Source organism: Agelaius phoeniceus, chromosome 7 (genome assembly GCF_051311805.1).
Source record: "Agelaius phoeniceus isolate bAgePho1 chromosome 7, bAgePho1.hap1, whole genome shotgun sequence".
Lineage (NCBI taxonomy): Eukaryota > Metazoa > Chordata > Aves > Passeriformes > Icteridae > Agelaius > Agelaius phoeniceus.
Window position 1 is genome coordinate 40,929,234 of NC_135271.1, and position 13,885 is coordinate 40,943,118.

Here is a 13,885-nt window from a genome sequence, read left to right on the forward strand (position 1 = left end):
GCTGCTGACTGGAGCCACGACAAAGCTGCAGGATGCAGACGTAAGAGATGGTGAGGGCATCAGCACAACCACTCTTTCCCATGACTGACACACGCATGTTGCACCAGCTGGTGGTGGCAGAGGGGCGGAAACAAATCTTCTTAATGTGCACCTGCTAATATAAATTAATTATTATAGTAATGAAGCCAAAGCATGATGAATTTGTTCTCTCCAGTCCATCTTTCACTCTGCTTTTCTTTGTAAGCAGGCAGAAAAACATCACTGCATTTCTTTCTTTTCCTTTGAGCAGTTAGTTTGCTATTTCTGATTTGTCATCGCTCCTAATGTTTCATTGACTTCTGACTGTGACTTGTTTATTCAAAGCAGTATTAAGTGCCTAAGAATTATTGAACAACTAACATAATGAACAAGTCATTCCAGCAGCAGAGCTGGAGCTTGCAGGAAAAGGTCATGGAAACCCTGGTCTGAGTAGTAGGTTGGAAATACATGGTCTGTTCTTCCAGCAGCAAAGCTAGAAGCCAAATATAGGAAAGGTGTGTGTGGTTGCATGTTTGTGTGGGAGAGCAGGGATGCCTGGCATCAGATGTTTATGCAGGATGAACTCCTGGCTGGGGAAGAATACAGAAATTGGTTATTAAAACTGCTACAGCCAAAGGAGTGAAAACTCACCTGCAGCAGGAAATGTGGGAGAAACTGTGTTTTCTCCTCATATCTTATTTACTGAAAGTATTAAATGTCCTTTGGTTGACTTAACTTGGTTTAGGTTGGTGTCTGCTCCACAATGTTATACTTGAGGGAGACTCGACAGCCACTGTAGCAAGGCTGCAGTAGGTCATCTCAGATCAAAATATAATTTCCCTATCTTTAGAAACCTATCTAATAAACTTGGTGGACTGTTACTGACACGTTGAATGTGACAATTTCCTCCTACCTGGAAATGCTGTTTTTTGCAGGGCATGCTGTTCAGTGAAACCACCAACCAGTAAAATACATTCAGAAGGGAAAATGTGTGTGGGAAAAGGATTTTATAATTCAGTCTGTGAAATTAAAATATCATTGCCAATATATTGCATTTCTGTCGCCTCCATTGAAAGAAAAAATGCAACCTGGCAGTGGGCTGGAAAGGGGCCCCAGACTATTTCCCTGTATTTCAGGGAGGAGTTGGATGGTCATCTGACTCCAGCTGTCCAGGATCTATAGAGCAGCAGCTTGTACCCTCTGGAGATCAGTCAGATCTCATTAACCTGTAGCCAGTTATTTGTGCAGCTCTGAGCTCCCCTTAGTGAAAAAAAGGCAATTTGCTGAATTTAGGTGCTAATCTTTTAGCCCGTTCCATAAAGAAAGGTATGTTTGGGATGGAGAACATATTCCTGGTAACTCTGGTACCCAGCATCCAGTCCAGTGGGTCTAATGGTGGATTTGGGAGTGCTGGGTTAACAGTTAGACTCGATGATTTTAAAGGTCTTTTCCAACTTCAGTGGCTCTATGTTTCTGTGATAGATGAGATGAGATTGAATGCATACCCTCTGTGTTTGAAACCTGCCCAGTGGATTTTTGTAACTCTACCTTCTGGTGAGTTACATATTTCAGCAAACTTAAGGGCTGCTTATCCAGAAAGCGATCCAGACGGCTCATGAGACTTTAATCCCAGTCTCTCTTTATATGCATCTTTAGCTGGAACAAACTAAAGGAAAGCTGCATTTTCAACCTATTACTGATCCTTTTAAATTCATCATGACAATAACATCACAGGTTTTTAGCACAAAAATGTCAACGTTCTTACAGCACTAAGTCTTAGGGCTATAAACATTTATACTAGCATGCTAAAGAGATTTGGGCATAAGGGGCCGTACTGGCATCAGGGAGCAGCTGAAAATATGAGTAGGCTAACATTAGATTAAACAGAGGCAGGCAGTAATTTAATTGGCATTTTTACATTGAGAGAAGGAAAAAATAGTAAGTTAAAAAAAGAAATGCGGCTAGGAAGCTTTTGGAAATCAGGGAGGTAATTTGCTTTCCAAAATGATTCACGGCATCTCGTGTTAGCTAATTAACAAAACAGCAGGTTTGTGAATTTAACTGCAGTGGGGTTAGGGCTCCGTGGGCTCGGTTCTCATCCAGGCATTCCCTGGGGTCTGTTCAGCCCCCTTGGTGATGTTGCTCTGCTCTTTGGCATCTGGGGGAGCCTGGCCTCTTTCAGAGGGCAGAGTTACAAGTGGCTGCATTCTGAGATAGGAGCCAGATGAGGGTGAAAGGGGCAGGTGGAGAGGCAGGCGATTATCCATTGACTGGCATGACTCAGCCATCCATAAAATGATTTTCATTAATGTTTAATGTGTGTCAAAAATGTCAGCATCCGTAAGAGAGGCAGATAAATTATTTAGTTCTGTGAGTGTCTTGCCTTCTCCCTCCCGCTGATGTATGTAAAATGTTTGCCCTGGTTTTGTTTGGATGTGGGATACTGGAGGGGGAGTTAAGGGGTTGCTGTTACACCCAGGGTGTTTCCTGGGCAGAGCCTCGGAGGAGCTGCTGCCACTGCCGCTTTGCAGTTCAGTGCTTGGTCAGAGAAGCGTGGGCAATGTGAAGCCAGCTGCCAGTGGGTTGTGTACAGGCCCTGTTGGTGGGCTGACATTGGTTGTGGATTGGTTTGCAGAGAGCAGACCCTGGGAAATTGTAATAAAGACAGAAGAGTGGGGTGTGACAGGAGGTCCTGCTCCCCAGGTGGAGGCAGCTCTTGGAGCAGCCCAGCATGACAGTGCACCCGTGAGCCTTTCCCTGGCTCCTGGTGGGCCTGCCTGATGTCAGCTGAAGTGCTTTCTGCTGCTCTTCTTGCTGCCTTGCTTTTGCTGGGTTTGTCCAGAGATGCATTACCCAGAGACCTGCAACTTCCCTGTTTGGATGAACTGTGTCCTGCTCTGGCGTAGAAGCAGCCTCTGTGATCCCACCAGGGCTTTGGCTACTCTCCCTGTAGCCCTCTGCAGGGACGGTTCCTACTTTTGCCTGCCCTGTGTCACGAGCTTAGGGCCTGGATCTTGCTTTATCCCTAACCAGGGAATTCATGCATAGGAAGGGAAAACTCCCCTTTGAATTGCAGATTTAAGTTTTCTTTTATTCCTTTTTTTTTCTTTTTTTTTTTTTAAATCAGCTTCCCAGGATGACACAATAGCTGCAAGCTGAAATCATAAGCCCTGGCAGAAAGAAAGAGGGTCCAAAGGAGATGAGCAAAGGCAGAAATGTATCCGGTCAGAAGGGATTTGAGGCGATGTGAGGCAGGGGAAATGTAAGCCTAATTAATTGTGAGGTGCTGGTTTCTGAATGTTGAATGAACCACAGTCAAAAATGACTAATTTAAAACCCACTCTGACATTCATATTTGACACAACCATCCTTCCTGGACAGGGATTTTTCTGAAGGCAGTGGCAACTTTGTCAATCTGATTGGATGGGGCATGTTGAACTCTGTCAGAAAAATTAAAAAGAGAAAATGTGGAGTGCTTTTTTAAACATGGGGGGGAAAATGCAATTGCCTTGTTTTTTTAGGATTTTTTTTTCTTTTTTAGGGCAGCCACAGGCTTTGGGACAAGGATTTCAATTGGCCTCTAATTAAAGTTGCTTTCTTAGTGTCTGGCATGAAATCCCCCTGAGAGGCAGATGTTTGCAAAGCACACTTGGGGCACTGGCATATGGTTCCTTTGTATGGCTGGCGTTTCAGCAAAGTGCCTCCTCAATGTTGTACATAATTAGATATTTTATTTTATTTTTTTGTCCTGGAGAAGTTACTGATGGCTGGGGACCTCCAGGATGTGAGTAGGAGGCTTTCTGGGATAGAGGTGGAAAACCCTAAGCACATCACTGCTATGTGACAGGTGCTGGCAGATGCCCTTTTGCAGCTTTTTGGGAAAAGCCTGCTGACTAAACCAGTGCCAGTTAAAGGATATTATTCTAACCTACAGATTTAATAGAGGATGGGACCTGGGGTACCCAGCCTTTACAGCTTCAAAGAGGGCCTGCATCCTTCATGCAGGAATCCATCAGTAGTTCTAAACTTTTTATGGGATTATAAAATTCTGAGGAATGTTTCCATAAGAAACCCAATTGTAATTGAGAGGGGAGTGAAATGAAAAGAAAATATTCATGCACACTTGGCCTGGATAGAGACCACGGCCGTGTTTAAAATGTGACTTCAGATTACAAATGGCCCGTAGCTGTTTATTAACACCATAAAAGACTGTTGCATCTGGGTGGTCACTGATGTGCAGAGCAATCTGTAGATCAGAGCAATCTGTAGATGGCAAGAAACTTAACCACTAAAATCTCAAGGTGCTGAATATACTTATTTCCCTCTAGGGCAGCACATCTATCCCTTGTACACTTAAGAAATAAAACACCGGATTTTGTGTCAGATGATCTAATTTTTCCAGTTCTCTTAACATCTCCCATTCCTTCCCAGAAAGTCCTTTCTGTGATCACCAGAGCAAATCTTTCCTACTTCTATGCCTCATTTTTGCCTGTCTATAAAAGTGCACTGCAACAGTTCCTTGCCTCAGAGAACTTGGAGAGGTTTTTTTCAGACAAAATTAATTCGTGTTTGAAAGGTGCTTTTGAGGTCTGTGAACCTGACTGTGCTTTACTAATGTGGGCAGTCATTATTTCCGTTCTGTAGAGAGGGAAACCAAGATCTGGCACAGTTAAAACATCTTGTTCAGGATCATAAAGCAATTTAGGAGCAGAACCACAAATAGAGCCAAGTCTTTTGACTAGCAGTCAGATGTGCTGTCCACAGGGCTACCTATAATGTCTAATTATTTTTCTAAGTGTAAGAACTGAAAGATCTCAGCCTGATTCCAAAGTCCTGATGAAAATGAAAAGGAAATGTGCAAGAGACTGATTCACAGCCATTGCATTATCTTGGCATCTCTATTAGTGGATGTTTAAAATGAAATGAGTAAAATCCCCCATGGATGAAGTCGAAGCAGAGACTCCGCTGCAGATTGTGCATAAATTCAGTATCCTTGCGCTTTGAATGGTTTTGTGCCACATGAAAAGGCAAAGCCTGGCTGATGGCTTAGGTGGGATGCACAGGGTGGGATGTTTTGGGCTTCAGATGCTGAACACGGCTTATTGGAGGCCACACGTGCGCACGGGCTAATGAATTTGCATGCTAATGAATTTGCATGCTTGCTGCAAGCCGCTCTATCTTCCTTGAGGCCTTGCCCATTCTTTGGCTTGGTTTCAAGCTGAGGCTACTGTTTAAATGTGTGGACATTCAAAGGCTGTGCTGGGAGGCTCAGAGCTGCCAAGTACCCCGTGGAAGGAATAACAATCTCAGCAATTAGCAAGGTCCCCCAAACCCCAGCCCTGCCTCTCTCCCTGTTAGGGGCAGGGGAGGGAAGGGGCTGTGCTGGCAGGGGCTGTCCCTGTGCAGGGATTTGAGCAGTGAGAAATCAGAGGGACCCTCCTGTTGGTGTAGAGTGGGAGAAAAACAGCCAGACTTCTGAAGTACACAGGCAAAACTTGGAAGGGGAAGTAGCCTTTAGTACTGCCACCCCTTAGATGTGACCAGAAGGATATTTCAGCAAGCAGGAGTGGTGTATAATTAATAAAAAGAAGGACAGTATGAAGAAACACAGAGAAAATAATATTAGTCTTGGACTGAGCGTAACTATTACATATAAAGCCAACATTCATCTTTTAATTTTAGAATAAATGCAGCAATGTAATGCATGTGACTTTTGTCTCAGCTGGGATAAAGAATGTGGCATGTGGTGCAGTGGGATTAATCTTTTGTGCAGGCTATCTCTTTGGTATCCAAGGTTCTTGCAACTTCTGAAGCTATGGCATGGATCTGTGTGTCAGTTTGTACACTGGATCTGGTGGCTGGACAAAGCAACATAGGAGCGAGCATGGAGGGGCACAGCCACTGTCCTTGCCCCAGGGCTGTGGTGCTGATCCAACCTGCCTTTCACCCTGTCCCTGCCACACTCCAATCTGCAGTCCTAAATGCTTCTTGTGAGACCAGGTATTACTTTATTGGTTGTTAAGGAGAAGTATATAGTTCTGGGTTAGTCTTCAGTAATAGTTGGTAATTATATTTACAGCTTAATTTTGTGGGTTTTTTTCTCCCTGGTGCTGTCTTTAGATTCAATTGAATTGAATCCTTCCTTCCTTCCTCTGTGAAATCAAAGCCTGCTCTTCTGCTGCCTGCAGTGGGGAAGGATGGCAGGAGAGCCTTGCAGGCTCCTGGGGAGCCTAGAGCACCAAAATGCTCTTTCTTTGCATCAAGGATCAGGCTGTTGTCCAGAGAGGAGGGATTGGCAGATGTAGAGTGTCCAGCCTCATTTATCTCTGCCAGATGGTGCTAAAATACTAGTCCAGAGCACGTGTTGCTTCTATTCAACCAAATGCTTGTGCCATGCTGTGGCCTCTCTGCCTTTGAACCAATGAGTCTCAGCCAGCAAAATCCCAGAGGCAAAGGCCCCAGCAGCCTCCCTAAGCCCCATGGTGTGGCTTGTGAAAAAGCAGAGAAATCAAACTGGGAAGGCTCACAGCCCTGAAGGGACAGACAATAGCCTGCAGGAAGGGGAGGAAGGGGTTAAAGGGGGTTTAGCACACACACAAAGTAAATATTTGAGGCACAAATGCAGAAGGAAAGAATAATGGAGAGAGAAGGGCAGGAGGAGGAAACCAGAAGTGTAAAGAGAAGAAAAAGGAGGATTATATTCTGCTGGAAAACAAAGGGATGTTTGTATGAGAAAAGCATTGGGGAAATGAGGGTTCAGCTCTGCACAAACTTTCTGTCTGACACTGGACAAGTCAATCTCTCTGTGTCTCAGTTTGCAAAGGCTACAATGGGAATACTAAAGTCTCCTTTGTTCTGCCTCTCTCTGCTCACATCAGACGTCCCTTCTGTTTGTGTGTTGTAGAAAGCCAAGACACTATAGTACTGCAAAGACAAATAAATTCCTCTGAGACTTGGAGGGGGGTGGGGAAACAAAAAGGTAGGAAGGCAATAGGCTATGATAAACCTGGGAGATAAATGCCCCAAAAACTGGGGTGTGGGGGTATAGAAATACAAGAGAGGCCTTTGCTGGGGGAAGAAGAAATATGGACCAGATTAATCCTACTGTTGCATCCTGGACTCCAGTGGAGTTCCTTGAGGGATGGGTTTAGCCCAAGGAGTTCAGTTTTGTTTGGTTAAAGAAACTTTATGCCAAAGTTTTTAAATAGTCAAATCTGTTCTGAGAACTATGAGAATGTGGGCTGCCTTTCCTGAAACATTGCATGGGACTTGGGATGAACAACTCTTGCTGAAGGCATCAGGAGCCAAGTGATTAAGCCCCATGCAGTGCTCTGACAGGAGGCCTTCTTCTTGCCTACGCATACTTTTTTTAAGTATAGAAAGTATTTCCATATTTCCAGCAGCTGATCTTTATTTGAAGCCAAGAGCTGCATTTTTCAGATTAGAACTGAAGCTTTTCTAGGAAAAGCCACTCTGGAGCAGACCATTGATCCATCTAGCCCAAGACGGTGTCTCCAGCAGAGACCCTGCACTCTGCTTTGAGAAAGAAATGCTAAAGCTCACAGGGCTCTCTCTGGGGATAATTTATTTTTCACTCCAAGAGTTAGAGCTTGGCTTTCACTTCAAAGTCTGTAGGCTTACATTCTTTCCAAAACTCTTGCTTATTTTATTAATCTTTACAGTTCTCTGGAGATGTTTGTTGTTTGCTGATCTCCAACCTGTTCAGGAAGCCCCTGGAGCTGCTGACCTCCCTCTCCTTCGGCAGCGAGCTCTCCAGGCCAGTTGGGGCATTTGTGCAAGGGAAAAACAAATTTTCTCAATTTCAAGATTGCTGCATTTACTGTGGAAGCATGCTCTAAGCTTCTCAGCTCACCCATCTGGCTTCTCATTACAGCATCTCATCTAAAACTGTGAGCTGCTTCTGCCACCCAGGGAATCCCTGCTAGGAGATGTTCTGTGCACGTGTGATGCTGCTCTGCCCTGAGATGTGAATCAGCCATACTGAGGATCCACTCTTAATTCTTTAGTGCTTCCAAGAACATGTAATGCTGTCAGCTGCTCAGGCTGGTATGGTGTGCTTTCTTCTTGGGTCACTGGAATAATAAAAGTTTGTGGCCAGTCATAGTGTCCCTGCTCCATGGATAGCACACTAAGCCAGGATGTGATGAAGATGTGAGAGGCTGCAGGGTGACTGGGTCACAGCACCATGCTCTCTGTGCCTCTCTTTTGGTAAAGAGGTGATTGCAGTGCTTGAGTGTCTTGGCAGACCATGCAGGTAGAAGGCAGAGGGGCTCTGTTGTGTAGTGCCACATTTATGAGGATGTTGAACCAGCAAAACAATGCATGGCCAATGGCAGGATGGCTCAGCCTGCCCTTCCTTCATCCCTCTATCAGTCTGTGTCCATCTGCTGCAGAGGGGCTGTCTGAGAGAAGCAGCAGAGAGGTGTAGGGCAGGCTACAAAGCCTTTGTGTGCATGGGGCTCTGCAGCAAAATGAGATGGTGCTCTGCAGACATGGCCTTGGATCCAGCACGCAAACAAACAAAACAAATGTATTAGAAACAGCTGGGGAAGAGGATGAAAATGAGCATCATTAGGGATATGCTTATAATAACTTATGAACTGGGGAATGCATCATTGCTATGCTGGCCCCTCCTGGAGACAGATTGGCTGTTGCTTTTGGAGTCTTTATTAGAGCCATTGATTTTCCCATTTATGCATACCTTGCCCCAGCTCTTGCTGGAAACCTGACTGCATGCTCTGAAAGGTAGCCTCCAATGCAGGAATTTTGTCGGGAACTGGAGCAACCTCTGAAGCACTGGCCATGGCTGCATCTGTGGGTCATGAGGTGCCACTTGGTTAAGTACTGTGCATTGCTTTAGGCATTGATCTGCCTTTCAGAGCTTCCTTCTTCATCCCGAGGGAAGTTTTGCAACTCTTGGGACTTATTGTTTATTCCTGGTTGCAGGACAGGCTCACAGTTTTTCAATTCATTCATCATTCACTTTGGAGTGTGTCTGACCTGTCCTGGGCAATACTGAGAAAGGGGAAGGTACCTGCTGCAGCACTGTGCCCACTCAAACCTTTCCTTGCCTCTCCTGTGTCCAGTCAGGACATCAGGGCTGTTATCAGAGAGCCCCTTGCCTGCAGCCTGCCCTGCTACAGCTCAGGAGATGACCATCTTTTAAAGTCATACCTTTTTCTCCTGGTCTCCATGTATTTCCTCTGTGAAATGCAGTCCTTCCTTGCAGGAGACTGTCTGAAACTGGTCTTCAGCCCTCAGTATAGTGGGTTCTTGCTAAGAAGTCCTTATGGTGTGCTTTACATACGCCCACTGGCTTTTTTTAGCAATGTTCACAAAGATTTCAGTTGTAGGCTATCTGCTGCACAGTTGGGTGCCTAAGAATTGACTTTGCCATTTTCCTGACAAATTTAACGAATACTGGGGAAAACTCAACTTGCACTGACACTGCAGATCTTGCAGCTGGATAAATTTGGCCCCATATTCCAGTTGAGTGTCTTCAAACCCTTGTGCTGTGTCTCACACATTGGCTGTTCCCATTTGCTTCATGGTTGGATGAGATGCTTATATACAAAGCTTCTTAAATTCCAAATGATGCCTGTGGCTGAGCACTTCCTACCTTTGATGTGAGAACTAGCCATAGCCTGGGATCTGCGGGGTTATTCTTGTTAAGAGGATAAGTTAATAGCCAAGTCTCATATATTTAACACAGAGTGCACAAAGTCCTGTTTACTTGAACACAGAAAGAATTCAGTAATCAGGACTCATTTCCCAGGTCCCAAAACACTTTATTGACACAATGCACACTTTAGGCATCCTCTGGGACTCTGCTGCAGTGCCTGTTCAAATTTCAGTTACGTTGGTCTTGGCCTTGCATTGAATTACCTCACTCCTTTGAGTGCTAGTTTTCACTAGCTTAAGGCTTAGCTGGTGAGCTTTCACATCTCCTGAGGCTGAGTGTCACAGAGGTGACACCTGAGAGCAAGTGGGGACACAGAGAGGTAGCTGTAGCCTTTGGTCACCAGGGAGGGACATATTTACATGTACAAGACAGCCTTGTTGCACAATCTGACTGTGACTGGCAAAAACCAGTAACTCAACCATAATAATACTTAACACTTGTAGATTAGCTGAAAATGGATGTTTTGGTCTTCTTCCTGTCTGTTCCAAATGTCTCCATGGATTGAACCACTTTGCCTTTGCAGGCTGCATGTTGGCAGCAAAAGATGACAATGTAAAGGGGGAGCTTTTATCCCCAGTCCCACTTTCACACCCAAGTGGTCAGGTACCATCTGCTGTGTTCAGCAAGGAGGGTGTGATGGCTCCAGCAATGTTACCCTGATTCTAGAAAACTGCTTAGTGAGAAGACTTTCTTACCCTGGCACCATCTCAGAAGAACGGTAGTTACTGCCTGCCTGTGAAAGGCAGAAAGTGAAAATACAGGGTTTCAAATGTGTTATATTCTTTGGTGAGCTGGAACAAATCTAAGGCCATATGGAAGATCACTTGTCATGATGGCTATTATTCACTACCCAGTGATGGATGAGTTATTTTTCAGGGGAACTGCAGAGGTGTCCTTCAAACCCACCTTTTCTGGGAATGGCAGTGTCTGGCTTGCTCTGGGATGATCCCTTACTGCTGGTCTTTTGCAGAGCAGAGTGATGCTGCTGGAGCCTGAAACTGTGGGCAGTTCTGTTCCCAAGAGAGTAAAAGACTATGATTTCTTGGGTGAATATTTAGGATACATGAAGTAATTAGGCACTTCAGGGAAAGCAAATGGCCTGTGCAGATATGCTTCATGTGTAATCAAACAGCATGAATTCTCTGAGAATGTGCTGGGGTTTCAAACCACTCGTAAGGAGCGAGTCCTCCCTCTGAGTGTGGTCCCACCTCGAGCCGCTGCATCCCAGCTGTGCTGTGCACAGCAGAAAGGGGCAAAGGGGAAAAGCTCTCTTTAGGCCAGCCCCTGTGCAAATCTGCCTCAAAGGCTGATGCTAAATGGATGTGTATATGCTATAATGTTCTCTGCAATTTTGCCTGGCTATGTTCAGAACAGTGAAGGAAGAAGGCTCCTGGCTTGCTCTGCCAGATGGGGATCTCCCAAGTGATAGTATTGTGAAAAAGGCAGCAGGGATTAATCTGGTTACTTGGTGGGAAATTGTAGGTGCACAGTTTGTGGTCATTGGGAGTGAGGCTGTGGCCAAGCCTCATCCCCAATGGGCTCAGCTTTGAGAAGCAGGTGAGCAGCATTGACAGCTATGAGCCATGGATGCCCAGGGGCACTGACCAACCACCAAAGGGAACAGAGGGCACACAGGTGCAATGCATCAACATGAGGGGTGTAAAAGGTTGGGCTAAAGAACAAGAAGGGCCTATGCTTGAAGTTGTTTGGTATTACTCTGTAGGGGTTGAAGCCTTCTGAAGTTGTGTGATGATACTCTGTGTATCGTGGCTGTTAACTGCAATGTATGCTGTGACAGAAAATTTATTAACCTTTCAGAATTTCTGAGGGATAGAGCAATGAGCGGATTCTCTGTATTTAATTTTTTAAACAAACGTATCTCTATTGATGTTAATGTTGTTAGTTCAGCAGTCATTTGGATCTCTTTGTGCTTTTATGTAGTTTATAGCCTTTCTGCAGTCTGATTTTGAGAAACATGGTGTGTCCCTGAAGCTGGGAGCAAGAACATGCTCTCTTTTAATGTGATTTTCCTGTTTTTCTGTTTTTCAGGTTCTTTTCGAAATGATGGTTTAAAAGCTGCTGATGTCCTTCCAATACTGAAGGAGAAAGTGGCCTTTGTGTCAGGTGAGCACATCTTTCCTTGATCCCTCCAGCCATTGTGACCACTGTCTGCCACATCCTGGTCCTTATGATGCTGCAGAATCTCGAGGGACTGGTTACATGTTTAAACTTAGTAGTACCTAAATTAGCTCTTCTGCTAAGAAAGGGGCTGTATATGGACCAGGACTATCCAATAATACTCAGAGCATGGGAAACTGGTCCACGTTCATTTTCTTCATATTCTGAGGCAAGGGTAAATGAGCAGCACAGGTAGGATGCAAGGCAGCTGCTTAGCTCCAGCCCAGATGTGGGTTGTCTCAGCATGAAGGACAATTCAGGGATCCTGCCTTTGGTTCAAGGTCAGTGAATAGCATTCAATTCCTGTATGTAGGAAGCACTCAGGCCTATAAATCACTGGTGTTCCATTTACAGTCCCAATCAGCTTGCAGTTAAAAGTACCATTGATGCTGCATTTACATAATAACTCAGATGCTCAAACTTCTCCTATCATTCTGTGCAAAGATTTACAGCCTTCATTCAGAAGACAAATCTCAAGGATCTGGGGGTGGATGAGGACTAGACAATATGGAAGAGGCTTTGAGAATAGCTTGGATGATATTGCTTCTGGTGTGAATTACAACTTGTCAGTGAGAGGGGGAAGAGAAAGTCTGAAGCAATCAGAATCTTGCGTGAAGTCACTCAAATTGGCAGCATAAACCCAGGGTATTTCCAGTGGCAGCGTTTCTGATGATTACAAACCATGCTTGCAATGAGAAAACCTCTATCAAGAATAGCCAGCTCCTCTTGTTTGTAGTCTGCTTTTTTGTCTCCACAGTAATGCTGACTGCAGAAGGGAGGAGGTTGCAGCAAGGCTGTTTGGAGCCTGGACTCTTCCTCCCTGGCTCTCTCAGCAGGAGTTGAGCCCCCAGTCCCATAAGGATGGGGTTCATCAATGTGCTGTGTCATGGATGTGTCATCCAGGCAAGAAAAGCTTTCCCCTCTACTGATACCTGCTGTGAGATGTCTTCCCATATTTTAACAGTTAATAAATAGCCTGCAGATCACAAGTCCAGCTGTGACTTAGGGAAACAATTTGAGGATCTATAAATGCTGACTAAACTTTCACCAATTACATCAAAATCCAGGAGTTTGAAGGAAGCTTCTGAAACACCAAAAGTCTTTTGTGAAAACCCAAGACTATGCCAACAGTACTCACATGCAGGAGCACTTTATCTTGCACTGCATCTCATTCTGAATATCCTGAAATGCTTTACATGGCTAGCTTTCACTGCCCCAAAGAAGGGAGCATAGTCATAAAAGCACAGCATACCTGCACACTTGTTTGAGACACAAAAGCTGAACTGGGTGCTCTGGGGAAGTGGAGGGGAGGAATTTATGCAGGGACTGTACTGCAATTTAGTTCTTGGCTCCTGCTGTTGCTTTGCATGGAAATGCTTGCAAGATCATTTGGTAATTCATGGAATATTTATTAATGACAACCTGTCTGGATTGTTTATGTAGCCCCTTCCACTGGTGGTGCCTGTGCTCAGCTCTGAGCCAGAGGGTCTCACATCAAATCATCAGCTCGTTAGACACTGTCCTGTGCCAAGGCTGCCTTGCGGAGGGGGGTGTTAAATAAGCAGTGCCAGCACAATCCCCCAGGCTTTCACACCATGATCCGCTGCAGGCAGGGTACAGCTTGCTCCATATAGACTCACCAGCCTCCAGACTTAGATCTGCTCAAAATGTGCTGTTCCTGACACAGCTAGAGGTCCTAGGATTTACACCTCCTCTTCATGGTCTCCAAATGCAATGACTATGGGCAGCAATTCCCTTTACTGCAGAACACTTTGAGTTGCTGGTGTTCACTGCAATAGCCCCAGCATCCCCTTCCAGCCCACAGTGTAAGTACTGCCCAATGTTCCCCTGGACTGTTGTAATAAAGCAGATTAAGGAAATTATTTTAACATTTCAGCTGATGGTTAGGTTCTTTTTAATTAAAATGGAATAATTTCCTAGAGTATTCTTTGAGCACAGAAGAAAAATTTTGACAAAAAAGAAAAA

At 44.9% G+C, this 13,885-nt stretch overlaps 1 protein-coding gene across 3 annotated transcripts in view; it reads left to right on the forward strand.

Annotated features, from left to right (window-relative positions):
• The window catches only part of LOC129122828 (kalirin), a 400,978-nt gene that overhangs the window by 141,448 nt on the left and 245,645 nt on the right, over positions 1 to 13,885 (forward strand). For all 3 annotated transcript variants that reach the window (XM_077181667.1, XM_077181668.1, XM_077181666.1), the window contains exon 3: positions 11,771 to 11,845. In XM_077181667.1, coding sequence (XP_077037782.1) covers positions 11,771 to 11,845 — 75 coding nt within the window. The remainder of the gene's footprint in view (positions 1 to 11,770; positions 11,846 to 13,885) is intronic.